Source organism: Sceloporus occidentalis, unplaced genomic scaffold, assembly GCF_023333645.1.
Source record: "Sceloporus occidentalis isolate IW3139 unplaced genomic scaffold, rSceOcc1.0.p SCAF_4, whole genome shotgun sequence".
NCBI lineage: Eukaryota > Metazoa > Chordata > Lepidosauria > Squamata > Phrynosomatidae > Sceloporus > Sceloporus occidentalis.
In genome coordinates, this window is record NW_028316984.1 from 73,168,027 (window position 1) to 73,192,239 (window position 24,213).

At 41.4% G+C, this 24,213-nt stretch overlaps 1 protein-coding gene across 2 annotated transcripts in view; it reads left to right on the plus strand.

Annotated features, from left to right (window-relative positions):
* Positions 1-1,732: 1,732 nt before the first annotated feature.
* LOC149313993 (contactin-associated protein-like 5) overlaps positions 1,733-24,213 on the plus strand; it is a 508,214-nt gene continuing 485,733 nt past the window's right edge. For both annotated transcript variants that reach the window (XM_089520319.1, XM_089520320.1), the window contains exon 1: positions 1,733-2,004. In XM_089520319.1, coding sequence (XP_089376445.1) covers positions 1,902-2,004 — 103 coding nt within the window. In that variant the 5' untranslated portion in view covers positions 1,733-1,901. The remainder of the gene's footprint in view (positions 2,005-24,213) is intronic.

The following is a 24,213-nucleotide window of genomic DNA, read 5'->3' on the forward strand; positions in this document are numbered from 1 at the left end:
ACACACACACTCGCGCTCTCTATATATATATATTTGTGTGTGTGTGTATATATATATATATATATATATATATATATATATGAGTTTGTGTGTATAAGGTATGTGTATACATATATATATATATATATAGAGAGAGAGAGAGAGAGAGAGTTGTGTGTATGGAGTGTGTGTGTGTATACATATATATATGAATTGTGTGTATGCATATATATGAATATATATATATATATATATATATATATATATATATATATATGGGTGGGGTGTGTGTGTGTGTGTGTGTGTGTGTATGTGTATTTGAGTTATGTGTATATATGTATATCTGTCTATCGATGTATCTATCTATGGGAGTTGTGTGTGTGTGTGTGTGTGTGTGTTAGTGTTAGAGAGAAAGACAACCCCCAGGCCCCGTCTTCCCTTCCTCCTTCAGGCTCCTGTTTCCCGAGACCCCCCGGAGCCCCTGCCTGGCCCTTGGAGGGGGGTGGCTCCACCTGAAAGCCCATAGAGCGTGCTGCAGGGGTTGAAGCGGCGGACCCGGGTTCGAGTCCTTGCTCGGCCAGACGGAAGGCCCCGGGGGGGGGGGACCCCGGGCGAGTCACACTCTCTCAGCCTCGAGAGGAAGGCGAAGGCAGCCCCCGCGGGAGAAACCTGCCAGGAAAACCCGATGATAGAGTCGCCAGAAGTCGGAAACAACCTGAAGGCAGGCAACAAACAAGACCAACAACGAGGGAAAAGGCGATGCCGCGCAAAGAGGGTCTCTGCTTTGCTGGAAGAGGCTGAGCTCTCCTTTGCGGAGCAGACACCGGGGGAAGGGTCCGCTTGCCTTCCTAGTTTCCCTTCTTCTTGGTTCCTTCCTTCCTTCCCCCCTTCCTTCCCTTCCTGTCGCCTCTTTCTTTCTTTCCTTCCTTCCATTCCTTTCTTTTCTCTCTATCTCTTTCTTTCTTTCGTTCTTCCCTCCCTCCCTTCCTTTCTCTCTTCCTTCCTTTCCTTTCTCTCTCTCTCTCCCTCCCTCCCTCCCTTCCTTCCTTCCCTTCTCTTTCTTCCTCTCTTTCGTTTTCCCTCCGTCCCTCCCTTCCCTTTCTTTCTCTCTTCCTTCCCTTTTTCTTCCTTCCTTCCTTTCCTTTCTCTCTCTCTCTCCCTCCCTCCCTCCCTTCCTTCCTTCCCTTCCCTTTCTTTCTCTCTTCCTTCCCTTTTTCTTCCTTCCTTCCTTTCCTTTCTCTCTCTCTCTCTCTCTCCCTCCCTTCCTTCTCTTGCTTCTCTTCTCTTTTTTCCTCTCTTTCGTTTTCCCTCCGTCCCTCCCTTCCCTTTCTTTCTCTCTTCCTTCCCTTTTTCTTCCTTCCTTCCTTCCTTTCTCTCTCTCTCTCTCTCTCCCTCCCTCCCTTCCCTTCTCTTTCTTCCTCTCTTTCGTTTTCCCTCCGTCCCTCCCTTCCCTTTCTTTCTCTCTTCCTTCCTTCCCTTTTTCTTCCTTCCTTCCTTCCTTTCTCTCTCTCTTTCTTTTTCTCTCCTTCCCTCTCTCTCTCTCTCTCCCTCTTTTCCTCCTTCCTTCCTTGCCTTCCTCTTCTTCCCAGGTGAGGGCTTCTCCTCCTCCTGCTCCTCCCCCCTCTTTCTGGGGGCGGGGCCAGGGGAGGGGGCGGGGCCTCGGGAGCGCGCAGAGCTATAAGGCGGCTGTCTCCGGTGGAGTGGAAGCGCGGCGGTGGCGGCGGGCGGAGTGGGCTCCGGTGGATGTGGGGAGGCGGCGCAGGACCCCAGCCCTCCTGGTCCTCCTCCTGGTCCTTCTGCTGCCCCCTCGGGAATGGCGCCTGGATGTCGGATGGAGTAGATGAGGGCAGGCGAGGCCAGGCTCCCCGGGGCGCCTTTGGGAGACGGCGGCGACGACGACGAGGAGGAGGTTGCTCCACGAAATGGAAGGGCCCCGGCCCCCGGCCCCCGCCCTCTGGGCTGCCCTCCTCCTCCTCCTCCTCCTCCTCCTCAGCCTCGGGACCCCGGGACTAGCGGCCCCCAACTGTAAGTAGCCCCGGGGTGGCCCCCTCTCCTTCCCCTGCAGTCTAGACCTCCTTCTGGGGATGGCAGGAGTCTCTCTCTCTGTCTGTCTGTCTGGAGAAGGGGTTAAGGGAGGGGAAACTGCCCGGGAAAGTTAGGGGAACCCGACCAGCCGGCCTCCATCTCTCTCCCGGGGGACCTTGAGGGCTTTCTGCTCCCCTCCTCCTTCCTTGGAGCAGCCTTCTCCTCCCGGGTCCCTGGAGGCGCCGGAGTGCTTCCTGCTGCGGGGAAGGAAGGCTGCTTCCAGGGAGAGCCACCTGGCAGCATCTGGGGCTACTTTCCAGCCCTGGCTCCCCCTCGCATCCCTCCCTCCATCCCGCCATCCAGGCAGGCACCTTCCTCCCTTGGATGCCTTGGGCGGCACAGTCAGGGCATGGACTCTGCCTCCTCGCTGCCCCCCTCCGTCTCCGCTGTCACTGAAAGGCGGGTGTTGGAGGGTCTGGTTCTTCTTAAGGAAAGGTGTGACACAGTCTCTGAACCACCCAAAGAAGCAGCCCTGCTCCCTTGCTTTCAGGGATAGCCCTGGGGTCTCCCCCCAAGCTGAGATTAGCTCCATGTAAAGCAGGTAGGAAGGCAGAGCTCAGCCGAGAGCATTCAGACATTTGGACCAGAGAGAGGCACATGCCACGGAGGGTGGCAGCTCTGGCACGGATTTGTCTATTCCAAAAAAGAGCATTGCTTCAAATGTGGTGGCGTAGTACTACTGTAGTTGGCTAAGAGTTGAAACCCTCCCCCCCCCCCCACCAGCACCACCTCCCAGCCTCTTCCCTGTGGGACTTTTGGCTCTCCATTTGAGGAGAAGACCTCCCTCCCCCAGACCTCCTCCCCTCCTCCTGCATTCCCCCTTTCATTACTACGGGTTTCCCCCAGTTGTGTTAGTAGTTGTTGGAAAGAGGCAGTTTGTGGGGTACACTGTCATGGCAAAGAGAAAAAAAGAGCAGAAAGCCAGGCGTGGCTCTCCCTGTTTCAGGCCTTCATTTCAGGGGAACTGGTGTGGTGTCACATTGTGATCCTCTGCATCTTCTGTGAGACACAATGCTCCCTGCTTCCCAAAGATCTCTGGGTCCAATTCTTCTGTGAGTGTGCAAGTGGAAAAGTGCCAGTTCTTTGCTTTAAGAAGATGGAAGGCAACAAGCAACAGGAAAATTAGGAGCAGAGTGGCAATGTTGAAAACTCAGAAATGCATGCCAAGGAAAACAAAAACAAAGCCTACTTGGTTTGAGCTTCTGTATCCAAGTACTTCCAGAGCAGGAGAAGGGATGGAGGTCATCAATGTCCACCAAAGTAGACCCAGCTCACATTACTGTTGGAATCAGGTTGCGGAAACTGTTGCTCAAGAAGGTGCCTTTGGGTAGATTTTTAACGTGGTTTATCTATGGTATATGTTGTTTACTGAATAAAACATTAAGGATAGCAAGGATATCGATAAAACAAATGACATTCTTCCTGCGGTGTTGCAAAAGAATTAGCAGCTTCTTCAGTCCTAATGGCTTTCTGAACACTAGAGGTCACTCTTGCCTTTTTGATCCAAGTCCTTTAAGGTGGGGAGGGGGCACTAAAAGAAGACTATTTTGTCTGCAAGTAATAGAATTCCTTGAATAAACAGGGAATGGCAAATGCAATAAGTATCACAAGTGGTTAACAACCCTCTTTGTGGGTGCACTTTCATATTTGATGTTAATGAATAAAAATACTAAGCGGAGTAAATCCCCCCCCAAACCCGGCTCCTATAACATAATGGTTAATATGGTTTAATAATGTTCAGGAATACTAAATGGAAGGCAGTTTAACCAAAAAGTCTTGCTATTACCAGTCTGGCAATAAAGATAATTTGTATCTTTTAAAAGAGAACTCTGCACTAATGAGTTTTACTATTTCATGGGTGACACTTTAATTTTGCAGTGCCGATACACATTCCGATTGAATACACAAACGGCTCCCTAAATATTTGGGACTCAATCTTTATAAAGCACAATGATCAATCCTTTTATTACACTGTACAGTTTTTTACTTATTCATTGAGCGATGAATTAAGCTGGATGCTCTTTCCCAGGAGCTCAGTTAAGAATTTGGCTATGAAACAACACAGTTACAAGTTTCTCCCTGTTTTTCAAACCCTTCAGAATGGTTTGTGCTTGAGTCACAGTGTATGTATATGTGTGTGTGTGTGTGTGTGTGTGTATATATATATATATATATATATAGCCCTTATTTAAAGCGCCCCTTTTTCACTAAAGCAGGCCAGTATGTTGCCCAAAATCTAGAGTTGATGTAAGATAGTTAGCTCCCATTTCCATTAAATCTGAACAGTTTCCATTCTTTTGAACACTCAGATCCTCATCCTTTGTAATCTTCCTTCAGATGTTCACACCAATTCATCATCAGGAAGAAATTCATTTGAATGATTAATACTATAAGTGAGCTGTATACAGTGACTACCTTATTTCCACTTCTTTCGGTGCTGGCTTTTCAAGATGCAAAAAGATTACTTTGAAGTGAATGGTTAGATAAATGTACAGTGAGTCCTGTGAATGTTTACATTGCAGTAAATCCCAGTGTGTTCAGTGGGAAGATGCAAAGTTTGTGGATCTGTAATTAAACTTCCATACAAAAATGTAGCTGTAGCAAGACTTCTAGTTTGTTTTCTGCAGATTGCAGAAATGAGTTTCATTTGAGGCACTGGTTTTTTCACAGTTCTCAGCATGTCATTGGATGACAGCAATAGCCAAGAAACAAATGCAGCCTACATTCTGGTATATGCATACCTAATACATCCCCCATCCAAAACTCTTAACTACTTTGGTCTGTCTAGTACATGTCTGTTGGTGATCATACTAGTTTAGAGTAGAATTAATTGGAAAAGAATTGGCTTACCAGAGGGTTAGCTGGAATTGACGGAGGTCAAACTTTGTTGTACGGAAAGTGAGCTCTTGGCAAGGCAGAAAAATAAATGAAGGATGCTAGAACTGAAAGAGATAAGAGTCAAAAGGGTCACCTAGCTCTCACCTCTGTACTAAGGTGGTATGCACCAGATTCCTTATAAATTGGTCTCATGTCAGCCTGGCTCAAAGTGCACATTGGCTGAAGAGTTTGATGCTAGAGGTTCTTGGAGAATAAGGAACAACCTTGGTAAAGATCTTGTTAACGCTTCTGGACAGGTTTTCCTCATCTATTTCTTCACAGATCTGTTTCCTTAGCACTTGTTAACACAAGCACTATTGTCTAGCTCTTTTATTTTTGGCACTGAGCTCAAAAGATATGCCTTTGTTCATGTTCTTGTGTGGCACATTACTAAGAAAATGTTTCACAAAATATTATAATCCTGGTTGTAAGATTTTGGGGAAGGGGAGGTGTCAGTGGATATTGTTACAGACATTAAAGTTACTTCTTTATAATGTCATTCCAGAAAACCCCAGGCTTGATTCATCATAGCACTTTATTAGATTAAATAACTACAGCAGCAGTGAAATTTCTCCCCAGGACACTAATTACTGAGAAACAGATACAATATAGACAGACAGACACACACTACGAATGCAGTATCTCATATGTAATAGGGAACATGCTTATATACATATAACGTAATGGTAAGCCTGGAACAAGAGCCCTCAGTTTCGGCTCCCAACCTTTTTTCCTATTTCTCTGTTCAATGTTTCCATGCAACGTATTCCTCATATCCTTTTGTAGACTGTCTTGTGAATTGGTGGGGTGGGTGGGTTATAAAGTGTTGTAAGCATTACATCATATCAGAGCTGGGTAACATGTCTATTAGAAACAATTAAAAGTAACAAAAGTGGTACATAAGTGGCACACTTGTTACCTTTTAGCCAGCCTAGGCAAATTGTAATAAACTGGAGATAAAATTTTCAAACTGGAAGATTATAAAACTGTTGAGGAAAATGATGACTGCACTGCACAGAAACATATGGTCCCTTCCACAGATATATAATGATTTCTTCAATGGCTGTACTAAGATAAGATCTTATTCTAAAATTTATGATCAAACATTGAAGGGCATTACAGTAGTTATTAAAACACTAATTTTGCCAGTCTTTTACCCTTGAAATGGAACAGATGTTGGGAAGAGGCAGGGAACTGATGTAGATTGGAAAACTACATCAAATATACAGGAAGAAATAATGTGGTTAGAAAGGGCAGGGGCTATTTGTGCAGGGTTTCCTATTTTCTTTTTCTTACTGGAGCACTCTTGTTCTCTGGGCAGAAAGATCTAACTGTTATTAGATCAAACTTCTGTCATTAGATCAAATTGTCATATTAGGAATAACACAAGGTCTAGCAGTATGCAAAGCTACTAAAGTGATAACAGACAGATGATCCTAGCAGAGATATACTGGATTTTTTCCCCTGTTATCAAAATATAGCCTCATTTTACTTCAAAGGAACTGAACATAAATATTCTGTTTTAGCTGGAATGATAATCATCTTGTGATGCTGTATAACATGTTTCTAAACTGAACGGTTATTACGTATTGATCTTCTGGTTTCTGAAATAAATTGAAAAGATGCCCATGCATAAGACAAATAAGTTTTTCTATTTGCTTAAAATGTTCCAAGACACTCTTTATCAAAGAAGAAAGAAAAGGTTGCAGCAAGATTTCCATATAGGAAATCATTTATAAAAGTGTTGTCACTGCTTCACCATGAAATAGCCTTTCTTTCTTTCTTTCTTTCTTTCTTTCTTTCTTTCTTTTGGGGGTGGGGGTTATCTAGTTTCCTCATTGTTGTTTTTTTGTTTTTTTTACCATGGCTAGTCATATGTTTCTGGCAAGAAATAAGTTCAATAGTTCTAAAGCTCCCAAATAATTGGTATTTAGATTCAATCTGCCTGCAAACGCAGATATGATATGCAGTATAATCAGTATGACTCGTGTTCATGGATAGGTTTCCCATCTACATGATAGTCTTATTGTTGTGTGCCTTCAAGTTAGTTCTGATCTATGTGAACAGTAAGCGTCCTCTATTCTATATCTTGGTTTGTGAAGTGCAAATTATGTTGAAAGTCCACCTCAAGCAAAAGTCTACACCAAGGATTGGCAACTTCCAGCAGTCAAGAAACCAAATTTTCAGATAGCTGGCTTCATCAGGGCTGGAAGTAAATGAACCAAGTAAAAGAAAATAGAAAATGGAAGTGACCAAATGTCCACTTCTGATCTATTTTGACAGAGGAACTTTTAAGGGAACTTGGGAGTAAGGGAGAAGGCTGCATTCTACTTTAGCCCAAAATTGCTTGAAAAATATCTTGATGGGAAAGTTCTAGAAAGATTGTGGGCCTACCACACCCCTGCATCTGAACACCCATTGACAGCTGGATTGTTGAATCAGCAATGCATGATGCTCTTATGAACCATTTGATTTAATATGATCCCGGGCCGCTATTGTAACACATCTTGTTAGTTAGCCTTTTAGCAAACAAGGGCTTTGTTTGCTAAACTCCTTTCCTAAATTCTCCATTTTGCAGCTGCAGTGGGAAGCCCCAGTGAAGTTTATCCCCATGTAATTAAATCCTGCTTCTCCCAATGAGAGTTCAGAGGCCCTGCCTGTCAAAAAAGGGAGCATCACCACAGCGATCAGCCTATCTTCTGAACATCTGTAAAAAGTAGATTTCTGTGTACAGTGCTGGTTAGATGTCACTGATAATTAATTCACTTGTATTAATTTTATCTTTGCATTTTCTAATTGCCCTGCACAGATTCTTATGGGCTGGTCCTGCCATCTGTTCTGCAGTTCAGTATAATTGATTGAGTTTTAAGTGATGACAACAGGGCAATATAGAACCCAGAGAAGGTAGTGGATGCCAAAATACTGCCATATTTTATTTTTTAACTATCCAGGCTGTTGTGCAGTTTAAAAAGAGAATTTGGGGGCATGATAGCAAAATTGCTGTGACAGACAGATGTTCAGTAGGTTTTTCAATTTTGGGCCAATATCTACTCTTCCAAAGAGAGTGGGAGTGTAGAGACAAAAATGTAATTTATTAGAAGTGAACAGAATGTTTGAAGTCTTTTAGGATTTCTTTATTTTTTTTATTTTTGTCATTAGGGATGGTTTCCACATCTGCTATTTTTACCAGAAAAGAAAAGAAAGATGCAATATTCTTTTTAAACCCAAGCATTTCTTAAACGTCTGTGCTTAGAAGTGTTGAAAATGCTTCGTGTGCATTATCTAGCTGAAGAACAACCACGTAAATCAAATCTGTGTTCTTATCCTTAAAATTGCACCTGGAAAAACTGAGGCTATGAGAAAAATGACTTGCCCTGGGTTCACCTAGTGAGACCATAAGAAAGACAAGATTTGAAAAGGGGGGGGGGGGTTACTGATTTATTCTGCTGCATCTTAGCCTCCATGCTACACAAATTCTTGCCCTTGCTGAGTATATCTCAGCTTTCTCCATTTTATTGTAATTATGAGTCAGAATCTAAAGACAGAATATTACAGATTACCCCCAAATGTGGATACAGAGTAAGTGCATTAAATTTACTTCCCAGTGCTTTCCCACTGCTATTCCATTTCATGGCCATGTTTGTGCTGTCCATCACACAGTCTGATCTGGAAGAAGGGGAGAGCCAAGAGAGGAGAAATGATGAGTAAAAAAAGTGAGTAGGTAAGGTGCTCAGTAAGCTACTTTTCAACATTTTTTCTCTATTTTTAAAAATATGGACCTTAAATGTTAAACATGGATTTGAAACAGGAAGGCTGCTTTGCTTTATAGCCTCTAGTTTTTGTCTATGAATGCTGTGGATGATTAAATTCTGTGGATGGTGAGACCTTGGAAATAAAGTCATGTGCTGCATGTAGTACAAATGATTAGAAAGAGAAGTACAAAAGAACCCCTATGAAACACCAACAGTTTTGTATCTTGTTCTTTCCTTTTCAGCAGTTCCTTCTTGGCCTTCTCAGGCAATCCAGGCAGCACTAATTGGCCCCACACTGTGCAGCCCACACCAGGACATTCCCCAAAGGCTGATCAGAGCTGTGCCCAGAGAGGCTTGTATGTTTGGAATTTATGAATACAGCAGTTAGGCAAAACTAACAGCAGAAAACTGAGGTACATGGAATGGTTTATGGAGGAGTACCAAAACAATGCTTTTACCTCCAAAAGGGAGGAGTACCAAAGCAATGCTTTTACCTCCAGAGTTCTTTTCTAGCAGTTTATCAAAGCATCAAGGAAGCTTGGGTTAGTTTTTTCAAAGGCAACATACCAGTGTGGCATGATGGTTTGTGTGTTGAACAAGACTCAAAAGACCAGAGTTTGATTGATTAGCCATGGAAACCAACTGAGTGACCTTGGACAAGTCACAGTCTCTCATAGAAGCATAGAGTTGGAAGAGACTACAAGGGCCATCCAGTCCAACCCCCATCCTTAGGGGAAGGCACTTGCTAACCTCTTCTGAACAAATCTTGCCAAGAAAACTACATGTAATACTAAATCATAATATTACATGTGGATCTGACTAGTAAATGAATAGCAAACAGCATTCTACACTCTAAATTACCTGTTAAGACATAGTTTTCAAAACAGAAGAGTTTTTACTTTCCCTGGAAAGACTTCAAACAGAACCATTAACAGCTTCCAATAGGAAATTATGGTAAAGAATACTTTCCAAAAAATATGATAAACATTATCATGGCTTTCTGTCATTCTTTCAAGCACCTCAAATAGGTATTAATTCTTATGTCTAGGTGCTTATGCTTGGGAAGTAAGTTTTCACTGATTTTGTTCTCTCCTGTAAGAATGAAAAATTCCAAACATTATCTGCTGTATGAGATTGCAAGAGATTTATATACTTTAGATTTTCTTTTCGTTTGCCCTCCTCTTCCTCCTCCTTCTTCTTTGAATTTTAGGATTATTTTTGAAAATGTAAGAAAATAATTAATTGGTTTTGTACAAAAACATTTTGCGCCAAAATCTGTCTTGGCACAAACAACTTTTTTTTGTTGCAAACTTTGCACTTTTTGCAATAAACAAATTCTTAAAGACTTAAATGCAAGGCAGTCTGTAGCACCTGACCATTTTTTTTTTAAATGGAGTTTCTCTATGTGCTGATGATGGGGAAAAAAGAGAATTCTTTGCATTCCTAATGAAAATAGAGGAAGACAGAGGCTGGAATCATGTTGGATTCATGCACATGGGTAAAGTTTTGTGCTTCTTTGTTTTTACATGTGTGATTGTACTTTTTGTTGTTGTTGTTGTTTTTGGCCATTGTGCAGCAGACATAGGCCTAGAGGCAGGTACTGATGGTGGGGGACTCATTGCTGAGAGGTACTGAAGCAGTAGTTTGTGTGCCTGACAAGATGTCTTGGGAGGTGTGTTGTCTCCCGAGGGCAAGACCCCATGATGTGACAGAGAGGCTGACAAGACTGGTCAAACCTACTGACCAATACCCCTTCCTTTTGGTCCATGTGGGAACCAATGATACTGCAAGGCACAGCCTTCAGAATATCAAGGAATTATGAGGCTCTGGGAGGAAACTGAAAGAGATGGATGCACAGGTTGCCATCTCATCTCTTCTCCCAGTCAAAGGGCATGGTCCAGGAAGTGAGAGGAAAATAGCAGAGATGAATAACTGGCTCTGCAGATGGTGCCGCCAAGAACGGTTTGGATTTTTAAATCATGGGTTGCAGTTCCATGAAGGGGGACTGCCGGCAAGGGATGGGTTGCATCTCACACCAGTTGGCAGAAATGTTTTTGCCAACAGTCTCAAGAATTTGATCAGGAGGGCTTTAAACTGAGTTTCGTTGGGGAGGGAGACAGTATTCTGGAAGGCAAAAGAGCTGGAGAAAATAGTCAAACTGTCATAGAGGGAACAAGGCAAATAGCGCAAGGACACAACAGTGGGAGGCAAAAAAACCTGCACAGGCAGCAAGTAGTGGAGATCTGTGGTCTAAGATGTCTTTACACTAATGCACAGAGCATGGGGAATAAGCAAGATGAACTCCTATCACAACAAAGCAAATATGAAACCTGGTGGGATGAGTCTCATGATTACAATGTGGAAATAAAGGAGTATAACCTTTTTAAGAGGAACAGGCCAAACAGGAAAGGAGGAGGAATAGCATTATATGTCAGTGATATTTACACCAGTGAAGAGATCCAAGACATCAATCCTGGAAGGCAAGTGGAGAGCATCTGGATAAAAATTAAAGGGGGGGGGAACAATAGGGATGTTATCGTTGGGGTCTACTACAGACCCCCAGGTCAGATGGAGGAATTGGATGATGCCTTTCTAGAACAGATGACCACACACTCAGAAAGGAGATATGTAGTAGTGATGGGTGACTTCAACTATCCTGATATTTGCTGGAAGTCAAACTTGGCCAAATCAAGAAAATCAGCAACAGCAAAATTTATTATGGCATACAGCCAGTACAAAGATAGAAAACAATAATGACCAAATATCCATATAGATGCAATATGATCATGATGTCCATACATATCAACGAGAAATCTAAAATGGGATAAAACTCTCTACTGTGTGCCGAGTTACAGGGGAATTTACAAGTATTACAGAAATATTACAAAAGGGTTTCTTTGGCATAGTCATTTAAGTGTCAATAGCAAGAAAATAATAAAAAATAATAAAAAGGCATATCCCATCCATATACATATACTGTAGACAGGCATCGTCAATCCATTTGTAAAAGCAGATAAAATTTCATAGAACAAGTCACATAATATCTGCAGTAATAATGGCAGCTATGGTTAATTTTACAAGGTTTACTGTATGTGTTTCAAATATCTTATATGGAGAGTAATAGCAGCTGTAAGGAACTTAGCAACTCTGCTGGTTACGTTTTTGTTACAGTCTGCTAAAAGATACTTGACATAGAATTTATTCTTTCTTCTGAATTTATACTTACCTGGCAGGGGAGACACCATGATCATGAAGTAAGTCAATTTCATGGTTCAAAAGGTGGAAGAGGCAACAAGGGGGTCAGCTATTTTAGATCTGGTCCTAAGCAACAGCGATGACCTAGTTAATGGAGTGCAAGTGGTGGGATCCTTAGGTGAGAGTGACCATGTTCTCCTGGAGTTTGTTATACAGTGGAAAGGAGAAGCCAGGCATAGTCAGACATGCATTCTAGACTTTAGGAGAGCTGATTTCAATAAATTTAGAGAGATACTGGGGGTAATCCCATGGTCAGGTATACTAAAAGAGAAGGGAGTTCAAGACGGATGGGATTTTCTCAAAAGGAAGATATTGAAGGCACAAATTAAAACAGTTCCAATGAGGCAAAATAAATGGGAGGTGTCTCAAGAACCCAGGATGGATGACTAAGGAACTTTCAACTGAGCTAAGTTTTAAATGGAACATGTATAAGAAATGGAAAAATGGGAAAATCAAAGGGGAATTCAAACAAATAGCTAGCATGTGTAGGGGTAAAGTCACAAAATCTAAAGCACAGAATGAACTCAGGCTTGCTAGAGAAGTTAAGAACAATAAAGAGGGCTTTTTTGGATATGTCCTCAGCAAAAGGAAGAAGAAGGAAATGGTAGGGCCACTGCGTGGAGAAGATGGCAAAATGCTAACAGGAGATAGAGAAAAGGCAGAATTACTCAACACCTTCTTTGCCTCAGTCTTCTCAGAAAAGGCAAAGGGTGCTCAACCTGAGGATAATGGAGCAGAGGACAGAATAGGGGAAATTCAGCACAGAATAAATAAAGAGATAGTAGAGGAATACTTTGTTAATCTAAATGAATATAAGTCTCCATGACTAGGTGATCTACATCCAAGAGTATTAAAAGAACTGGCAAATGTAATATTGGAGCCATTGTCAATAATCTTTGAGAACTCCTGGAGAACAGGAGAAGTCCCAGCAGACTGGCGAAGGGCAAACGTTGTCCCCATCTTCAAAAAGGGAGGGGGAAAGAGGATCCCAACAATTATTGTCCAGTTAGTCTGACATCATTACCAGGAAAGATTCTAGAGCAGATCACTAAATAGTCTGTGAACATTTAGAAGGCAATGCCATAATCACAAAAAGTCAACATGGGTTTCAGAGAAACAAGTCATGCCAAACAAAACTTATCTCTTTCTTTGCTAAAATTACCAGTTTGGTAGATGAAGGGAATGCTGTGGATATAGTATATCTTGATTTCACTAAGGCCTTTGACAAGGTTTCCCATGACATTCTTGTAAACAAGCTTGTAAAATGTGGGTTAGACAAGGCAACTGTTACATGGATTTGTAATTGGTTGACTGGCTGAACCCAAAGGGTGCTCAAAAATGTCACCTTTTCATCCTGGCGAGAAGTGACCAGTGGGATCCCACAGGGCTCTGTCCTGGGCCCAGTGCTATTAAATATCTTCAGCAATGACTTGGAGGACAAAATTGGGGGCATACGTATCAAATTTGCAGATGACACCAAATTAGGAGGAGTAGCTAATACTCCAGAGGACAGGATCAAAATTCAAAATGGCTTTAAGAGATTAGAAAGCTGGGCCATCTGTCGGGGATGCTTTGATTGTGATTCCCTGCATGGCAGGGGGTTGGACTGGATGGCCCCTGTGGTCTCTTCCAACTCTATGATTCTATGATTCTAGTTCCAACTAGAGTAGAGCCATTGAATCACACAGATTTACTTTAATTATTGACTCAGTATTTAACAATAGATTCCATTGACCCTCCTATTAGGACCCGCCAACAGAATTCCAGTGATGCATCTTGGATGGTATATAACCATACATGCATGTTTTCAGTGTATTATTGAGACTGCAGTAACTGCAACTGTGTATTCCCCATAGGATGATCGGACAATAAGCAGGTGTACTGGCATATATACAGTTTGCACAATGCTAACTGTGTATGTCAGCACAGGGATATTGTAGTGAAACCACCAGTTAACTACAGTCTAATCTGTACTGCAGAAATAACACTCTTTGATATAATTTTAATTGTCGTGGCTCAGTGCTATGGAATTGTGGGATTTGTAGTTTTGTGAGATATTTAGCCATCTCTGTGAGAGACCTCTGGTGCCAGAACAAATGGCAAATTGCAGGATTGAGCCATGGCAGTTAAAGTGGTGTCAGACTATATTATTTCTGAAATACAAGTGCAGCTTGTATCAGTTTAGATTTACACTGCACAAGTATAACATAGGATCTCAGCCAGAGGGATGCTGTATAGACGAAGTATTTTTATTAACTGGAATGTGGTTCCAAAATTAAGAGACAATAATTTCAAAATTAATAGCAGAAAATTTTGCAATAATAATTCAAGTCATGTGGCCAGGACACAACACAGTTTGCTTTAAAATAAATATGCAAAGATAAATTTTGAAGGAAATTGAATCCAAGGATTCATTTGTGGATATATACAAAGCCATTATGATTACAAAATTTAAAATCCAGATTCAATTTCTTTCCAGACTTTAAATTGCATAGTAGACATAGTCAGGGGGAAGTAGTACCATAAGTTTTATTAAGATGCACTAGGTTGTATCAAAGATCAGTAGTTGGAGGAATATGAGTCCCATCTCTAATTTATTTAAGGTTCCCTGGGTTATCAGGATTACTACACTAATTAGCTGAACTGAAGTCTTTACCCAGTGGGTCCTTCTGAATGGTCTCTGAGGTGCAGAACACTCACATATTTATTCAAAGTTAATCTTCAAAAGAATCAGTGCTCAGGAAACAACTCCACCTCATGCACAGATGCATCCTGGGTAACAGTCAAGCATGAAATAGTATATCTTCGGAACAACTCATACGACTGCTTACCAAACCTTTTCACATTTATGACATCCCCACACCTTTTTCAAAGCTGACTGAAAAGGATTGCTTTGCCACCTGTAGAAGTAAATCCTGGTAATACCATAATTCCAGACCATCACTTTACAATGACCAAACTAGAGAGATAGGTAAAACACCCTGAGTTTCTGCTTACAAGCCTTTCTTCATTAACTCTCAAATGCCACTGCTATAAAACCCAGTTCAGTGTGTTGGTTTCAGAGTTGTAGTGGGACTTGAGACCAGCGTATGAATCTCCACTAAGCTGTGGAAACCCACTGAGTGACCTTGGGCGAGTCACGCTCTTTCAGACTCTGAGGCAGTCAGAAGCAAGCCCCCTCTGAACAAATCTTGTCAAGAAAACCTTGTGATACATTTTCCTTAGGGTTGCCGTAAGTCAGAAATGATCTGAAGACATACAATAACAAAAAGCTATTGCTACAGTGCCCCTTTGTAGCATGTGAGCTGGCAAACATGCAAATAAGCAGGCAGAGACCCTTCCTCCTTCTTGATACTATTATTTGCCTCTGTTTGCCTAGTTAGGAAAGAAAACAGAGGAGGAGAAAGAGCAGCAGTAGCGGCCATGGGACGGTTGGCTTTTTGCAGAGGTGTATGCCTCAGCAGATGCGCAAGCATATCTCAGCTTTGTTGCCAGTTCTGTCCCATCAGAAATCAGCATGAGCATGGACATGTGAAAGTGATGCTCCAATTTTTATGATACATACTTTCCACATTAAATTTGGTTTGTTTGCTTGCTTTTCAAAAACTTGCTACACTTCTCTGGTTGAAAAAGACAATACAGAAATGTATATTTGCTACAATGTCAATGTAGAAAGTTACAAAGTTACAATTTTAAACCTGGACACAATGCACTTGGATTAAAATGCTGGATTGCTTTTTTTTTAATGCTTCTTAAATTTCTGGTGTTTTAGAAGTTGTGATACAAATTAAGACATTATTTGGAAACACTGGCTGCCATCTGGCATCCTGTGTTGGCATAAAGAGATGCCAAGTCACACCGTCGTGCAAAGGACATATTAATGCAATCCATAAATTGCAAGAGTTTTGCTGTTTCCTGAGTATTGTCTAGTCATGCCTATGCAAAATATTGTTGATGGTAATTCAGAAACAAAAATAACTTCAAATTGCCAGCTGTTAATATTAAAATATTCCAAGGGAAGAAATGAAAATTTTAAAAAATGGTAAAGTTTTAGAAGAGCTATCCCACAGCCCAGGAGATGTGGGATTAGCATGCAGTAGCAGACAAGACTCAGAAAGACAACTTTGATGACATGTGGTTTTTCTGATCATAGAGGTTTAAGGGCAAACTCCAAGATACCTTACATAAGAGCTTGTCACTTTTAAATTTTTTAGATACAGGCCAGATACATGTCATAAACCCCATTATTACAGTGCTACACAGTGAATCTTAGTCAATGCCCCCATTGTCGCTTACCAGGTAGCAGATGCTGTAGTTGACAGGGATCTGTCACACTGTCTCTCAGGAAGCATATTACAGTGCGCCCGTGTCATATGTGGGAGCAACATATGCGTATGCTGAAAGCCGTGCTGGAAAAAACCCTGACAAGGCCTGGAAGAAGTAATGGGGCACGCGTGCCACGCTACACCACAGGCATGAGCCCCATTATTGCTAATGAGGCTCCAGCATACGCGAGAATTCCCTTATGTTGGGTGTGTGTCCAGAAAGGATCTCCCGTGTAAGGGAAAGGCCCACTGTACAGTCACACCTCCCAATTCGTACTGGACCCTCCTGCAAAAATGGCGGCTGCCACATATGTGAGTTCCATAAAGAATTACATGGGCACATGCACCCATTTTAAAGATAGCAGATCATCCCTCCCTTGAAGAGCAAGACTGCCAACTCCAAGTCTGCACATATGGAGGGACAACTGTATTGTCATTCCCACCCTTCTCATGAATGATCTCTAGAATGACAGCCAGGAATAGGGTCCCTGTTGCTATTCCTCTTTGTGCCAGAAATCACTTGCACAAGAGGAACAGGAACTTTAGCCTTCCTAAACAACAGTATCATGGCAGATGGAAACAAATCATTGGGGTAAAGACAGCGATGAGAACCTAAATTAAACCCACAAGTCCTACCTGACTCCAGACTTTCCCTCTCATCCAGTGTGTTCAGAATCCAAATGTGAATTGCCAACCACACACAGAGGGGAAATTCTTCCTGTTTTCATAAACAAATTATGAATAATTCTCACTTCCTTCAGAGTAGTATTATCTGTAAATGAGTAACCAAGTTAAATGAGACAAAATAAATTCATTGGTGAAACCAGTGTCTGTATGTGATCAAGAAAATAGGCTGAATATGCAGTATATTTTCCCTTACTGTGTTTGTGTGTGTGTTTTCCCCATGTGGAGTTCTGAATAATTCATCCTGCTCTATTTGTCTGGAAAAATAAACAAACAAAAACAAAAACAAACAAACCCCCACAAACCTGTGAGCACATAAGAACTAATTAGAAAAGTTAATCCTACAAATGGCTGAATATGGAGAAAATTGGTGCTTTTTTGTTTCAAAAGGCAGATTCACTGCAATCTGTTCTAATATGATTTTGCTAGTGGGAGTATAATTTAAATCAAACAGACTAAGCAGGGGTTATGCAAGAAATGAAGTTCTCAATATTTAATAGAGGACAAAGGATTGTCTATTGCACAGGGAATCAAGCAAAGGAGAATGGACTCTTTTACACAGGGTTTATTGGGAGGGGAAAGCTGATGAAAGTAATTTTTAGGCCTGTAGGTAACACCAGTTAACATTTCACAGCTTAAATATACCGAGTAAGAAGAATACTTTGCATTTGACGTAATTATAAAATGAAGGTGGGATGATCCATGTGAATGTATTTAGCATATTCCTAATTTGGAAACATCCACATCTCAGACTTGGTTGCTGCAGAGATAAAAACAGGAGGGTTGTGTTAGAGAAACAGAAGATTTTTAAAAAAATAAACAGAGACGCTATGAACTTTTTATCCTGCTACACAATCAAAAATTCATCAGGTGGGGTTTTTCCTAACAGGAATGTAGTTATGAAGAAGGCTTTCATAGCAGCTCAAACTTACCTCCTGAGGTGATATTGTAACTGGGTCATCTTTGTTGCTGATATCTGTAGAAAATCTTTTATTATCTTATTTAAGGAGCTAAACGGGTTATGTCTGGCCTTTTTCAAATTTGTTTTTTGTGGACACTTTCATTAAACCTGTTGAGGCTGGTAAATAATGTTGCTGAAAGATTGCTTTGGCGTGAGTGGCTTTAGATATCATTGTATTTGTTGTGTAGATGACCAGAATAGAAGGAAAAGATAAAACTGAATCTCTCCTCCTAGCCCCTGATTGGTAGAATGGTGTATTTAAGGGCCTCATGGCATGCTGATTGGGACCCTTCCAGCTCAGCTCTTCCCTCCCTCCCTCGCTCCCTCTCTCTGTGGGATTTCTGGGCTGAACTGTCATAACTTTTCAAGGGTGGTAGCATAGGTCTTGGATCTGGTGGGCATAGTTTCCAGGGTTGTGTAGCACTGGATCGGGAGTCCTTTGGGGACCTGGGAGCACTGGGGGCCTGTAGTGTTGCTATTGCGGGGGCAACACCAATTCAGCATATCCTGGTGACTAGGGGCAGATCAACTGGTTACCTGAGTTGCTAAAGGGCATTTCAATGGTCGACCAACCAAGGGTTGATTGATGACAGATCCAGACCTCATGCTTTTAGGCCAAGGCTACTTTCAGCTGGTATATGATAATAAAATTGTGGCCTTTTCCTTCCAACATTATGTGCTATTTGTTTCCTTTGTGACTCCCCTTCATGGCAATGTTGACTGTTGTGGATTACTATATACTCTTGAATGTGTATGTTTATCCATTAGCATTTGTAAAAGCTTAAAAAAATTCTCAAATGACAGAAGAGATTGGTTGTAACTATAAAACCTTTGCAATCCACCATTTAAAAGCTTGCAGTTGAAAATAACTAAATTATTATTATTATTATTATTATTATTATTATTATTATTATTTTTAAAAAACTAAATCATTATAAAGGAGGGGAACAGTAGTCTATTGGAGCTTGAACAGGAAATTTAAAGATTACTGAGTTTCATTGAGTTTAGAATAAAGATCAGGTAATGAGATAAGATGGAGATTTCAGCCTAAAGGTAATTCAGCAGACATCTTGAATCAATGGAACCCACATAAGTATTGACTTGCTATGTTTCCATGACTCATTGAGTCTAGTTTAGACTAGCAATTGGATTTAGGCCTTGGAGTGCCCCTCCATCTTTTCACCCTTTGGTTCTAATAATCTTTTTGTGATACCAATATCCAACTATGGTGATTTTTCCTATGGCAGAACTCTAATTTTGGCTGCATCTGCACAGCAGAAATAATGCAGTTTGCTACAGCTTTTGTGTGACATTTAACCTCTGTCAGAGACCTCTGGGGCCACAACAAACTACATTTCACAGGATTCCATAGAGTACAGCCATGCCAGTTAGTTAAAGCAGTGTCAGACTGCATTATTTCTTCAGTGCAGATGCAGCCTTTATCTTAATCAAAACAATTATTGTAATCAAACCAGAGGCTTTTTGGATTTGTTGCTGTTCTAACTGTTAGGACTTAGAAGCATTCTTTAAAACTGGACTGTAAGATTTTCAAGAATTCTACGGTAGTGAGCTCAAGACGCAAACCAAGAAGGTCTCAGTGCTAACAAACTTTGTGGAAGATATTAAAAGGAGCGCTGTCAGACTTGGGCTGAGGCACAGTTAAGGGGCTGTATCATTTGTTCAAAGGGCAAACTAATCTGGGTCTGTTCAGGTACATTTTAAGTTTCTTTGAAGACTAGTCTTGTTCTGTGTTCTAGGAGTTGTCAAAAGTAAAATTAGTTGAAGATATTTCTGTGTTGCACTGTTTCTCAAATTCACAAATGTAGTTATGCACCTCTGCGTCTTTTTTATTTAATGACTTTTATATTGGTATTTTTTGTGGGGTTGGATTGGATGGCCGTTCTGGTCTCTTCCAACTCTATGATTCTATCTTTTGACTTTGGGTGTCCTACGAAAGATCCTGATTTCTTTGTTTGATTTATGATTTCTCCTTGTTTGTCCTCTTGTTTGCTGCACATTTGGACCTACATCCAATTGCTAGATGCAACTAAATCAATTGCTATCAATTTGGTAAATGAACACTTACAAAAATCCCATTAAATCAGTGAGTCTACCTTAGAGGGGACTTGCTATTGAATGTAGGCCTTGATCTCCTGTTTCTGGCCGGTTACAGACTGGCACTTTAGTGCGTGACGAGCACACACTAGGGTTACAAAAGGGCGGTGCTTCTGCACCGCCCTAACCCTAGTGCGTGCTCGTCACGCACTAAACGGTGGCGGCCCTTCCATACGGCAGCCGCCGTGAGGACGTCACGGCCATGCCGCCTCTAGACGGGGTGGTGCGGACGTGATGTCCTTGCTCCGTGCCAGGGCACTTAGTGCACCCTGAACACGGAGCAGGAAGGAGCTCCGTTTCGGAGCTCCTTCCTGGTTTAGTCTGCTGGGCACAGCCTTCAGACGGCTGCGCCCAGCGGACTAAAAGAGAAAGGGGCCAAGCGGCCCCTTTCTCTTCTCCCTGCCGCCGCGGGGTGTCCTTGGGGCTTGAAGCCCCAGGAACACCCCTTTTCAGGCTGCAGGGAAGCGGTGTTTTGCTGCTTCCCCGCAGCCTGAAAAGCAGCGGATTGGGGCCTCAGCGGCTGCCGCTCTGCACGCTGAGGCCCCGATACACTGGGGAAAGGGGCGGGTGCAGCCCGCCCCAAATTGGCGGTCTATAACCCGCCTCTGTTTTGCCTTCTGTGGTATTTGGCTCCTTGACAGATTCTCACTGCTTGGTCTATAGCCAGCTCCTATGACAATGTGATCCCTTATTACTGACTTAGTGTGATACTCAGAATTACAAACCAGGTTAATTAATTTTAAGTTAGAGGAATTCTTCAACACCTTCTTTGGACTGTCATATGGAGCCCTCTCTGAAATGGCTCACTTCTTGTGGATGTGCAATGTTTTGTGAGCTTTTGTGACACAGTCACATGTGCCCTCCCCATCAGTTTACTTGTGTGCTGTTAAAGATATCGACCAGCCATAAACTTGTTTCTATGGTCTCTACTCATCTTCCTTTTAATGATACACTTTTGTTGCACAGATTCACATCTAAATATTATAACCATTGAGTCCCCCCCCCCCCCCCACAGCAAGACTCAGCAGCTTTAACCTGAAAGTTTTAGCTCCTTGGGAATTTTTAAATGCACCACCAGTTTTTTAGAATCTTTTCTTCGTTGAGCCTCACACCTGGTCCCATGTGCTATTTCTTTATGAAGAAGCAAGATTTCTGATTTGAAAAAGAAGCATTCTTTATTAAATTGCACAGATGTTATTTACAGTCTTGAAAGAAGCTCTTTCTAGAGGTGGCTTGTCTATGTACTACCTAGGTACAGTCGCAAACACTCTCATAGATCACATATCCACAATAGGTCTTAAAGAGACAGTGTGCACTTTCTGCAGGAATCTAGCCCCTTTGTGGATTACAGGTATAAAAGTCTCCACAGAATGAATGGAAAGTTGTCCCCCTTCACTACCTTCTCCCCAGTTCTGCCTTTGGACATCAATTTATGGGCTGCAACTCTTCAGATGTCCAGTGTGTATAAAAATAAGGCAAGGACACCTGTAATGTTGGTGTAATGTTTACAACATGCCCACAATCCCCATAAGTCATTTGAAACCTTGCCACATGTATGCTTGATAGATCAGTTAGGATTCAGAAGTAGCAATGTTCTAGAAAAATTGTATTTATAATGTGGTGTCCAAGGAAGAAATTTATATTTTTGTGTGTGCAGTGCCTGAGGCAGTGTCCCTTTCTGGATTAAATTCATGAGACATCTGGTTTGGATCAATAGTGCTTAGTTAACAACATTAACACAGTCCTTCTCTTCTACATATTTTCTTGTTAGTTGCCATTTTTTGAGATCCTTTGTGAATACTACATTTGGATTACCATTAGCATTGATCAATGTTGGGTTTAGGTGTGAATAATGCAAATCCTCTATCAGTGTAGAGCCACAGATTTATGTCAAAGTGAGCCTGCTCCTGTTTTTCAGGACCAACAGTTCTGTTCCTTCTGGCAAAAAAAACCAAAACAAAAAAACACATAAATGCAGAGTTTGGAATAGTTCAATTTTGAGATAGAACTCCCACAGCCTTGCCAGAATCCTGGACATTGTAGTCTATGAAAAGTAACTTTACCAAGCTCTTTATAAAAGGTTATTCCATATTCTTATATATTTTTGTTATGCATACCATGTGTTTAAGGCTGCAGCCCTATGAACAAATACTTAGAAGTTCAGGAAACTCTCTATAGCGTACTTCTGATTTAATATACATTGGACTTTCAGACTAAAGCAGGAGTGGGTGACTTCTTGCTCTTCAGATGCACACATTACAATACTCATTATTTTTCACCATTAGCTATGCTGGCTAGGGCTCATGAAAACTGCAATTCAACAATATCTAGAATGCCACAAGTTATCCACCACTGAACTACAGCTGAGATAAGAGTAAGTTCAAGCTAAAAAAAACACACAACAACAACAGTAAGCCATGGTACAGCTATTGTCTGCATGCTGTAGGAAAACAGGCAGTGCTCTTGTCAATTCAAGCTGAGGTTTCCCCATTCACTTTACTGTTTGGGACAACTCTGTGCTCTCAAGAAAACTCTTGTACTTGCTGGGTCAACAAGCTGCCTCAGTGAAAAGACTCAAGTTCTCCAAACATAAAAGATTATTTCTTTCCCAAGGATCTGTTATCCCACCCCACTCTAAAGAAACAAAGAACACAGTGCATTGTGGCAAGCAGGCTAATAGCTGTTGCAATTCTTGTACATCTCATGAGAGGTGTTCCATTTTCTACTGAAGAAATAACGTAATCTGAAATCACCTGTGCTTACTCTTTTCTTGTGAAATATCTTTATGGTAAAACACTTCATTAAGCTATGTTGGGCAAAGAGCCACCCCTGTGATTGTAAGAGATACACACAATGGGGATCCCATTCCTCTGGCTGCTTTTGCAGCACAGATGGTATTAATGAGGCTCCCTTCAGATTTTTCAAATGGATGATCTGAGATGGATCTCTTCCTCTTGATTTTCACTCCACAAGAGACAGTGACTGTGGGCAAAGGCATCTGTGTCACATTCTACTTGGATGAAAGATCCCCTTCAGAGACTCTTATACCATCAAAAGAGCCAACATCTATGTTCTTGTAATGGCCTTAAGGAAAGACACAGGGTATTTCAATCATGCATAATTCTGAAAAGAAATAAGTATCTTCTTTTTTTAGTGGTGTTATCCTAGTTACTAACCTAGTAACCACACATACATATACAAGAGGAAAAATAAACCAGAAGAAAATTCTAGTACAATGATAATTGTACAATATACAGTGATAATTGAAGTTTATTCATTTGTGTTATTTCTATGTTGACTTTATTGTCAAGGATATTCAGCCATTGCATCTCTGGATTCAAACTACGGTACATGTTTTTACTACTGTTTGGAACTATGCTGTTAGCTGTCTATGAGCCACATTGGGTATAACAACTAAACATGTTGATTTGGGCCTCATACTGTGAGTCTCCATGTTTCCACCTCAAGGTTCTGGAGCTGTGGAGGAGAATATAGAGATTTATAGTATAGTGACCAAACATTTATTTTGCCTCCTAAAATTTCCTTCAGTCTTTTTTTAAAGTGTGCATAGCACATGCTACTGAAGCCCAGTTTTAAATTTGCCCATTACAGAATGCTAGTGGGTTTTCTTTGTGTGTGCATGCCCTTTGGAGCTTGGAGTCAAATTCTATTAAATTTAAAAGCCTATGAAGAGAGGCAAAAATCTTTACAAGTGGGAGTTTGACAGGACTAGTGCACAACAGTTATATTTTCAGGCTTTAATTGGAATGAGGAAAGCAAATTCCATCTCTTCTTACACAACTTCTGGATATCACTTTCAGTAAATGTAGGTTTTGTATCAAAGTCTGGCATGCATGTTCCTCATTTTTAAATACCTGATCTCATCTGTTCTTTCTATGCACATCTCACTGACCATAGGGCTAGTCTACATGATTAAATATTCCTCATGCCAGTTTAATAAAATGTGATCTGTCAAACATGATTCATGGGAGTGCCCCCCCCCCCCCCAAAAAAAAAACACACCTTATCCTCTGTGGTTTTTACTGGTGCACCTGCTGAAATTCTCAGAAATGCACATTATCTCACATGAAATACTGGTTGCACATTTTCAGGAGATAGAGGGTGAATAGATGTGGACATATGAGAATTTCTCCTGGAAAGTGAAGATAATTAACCATTA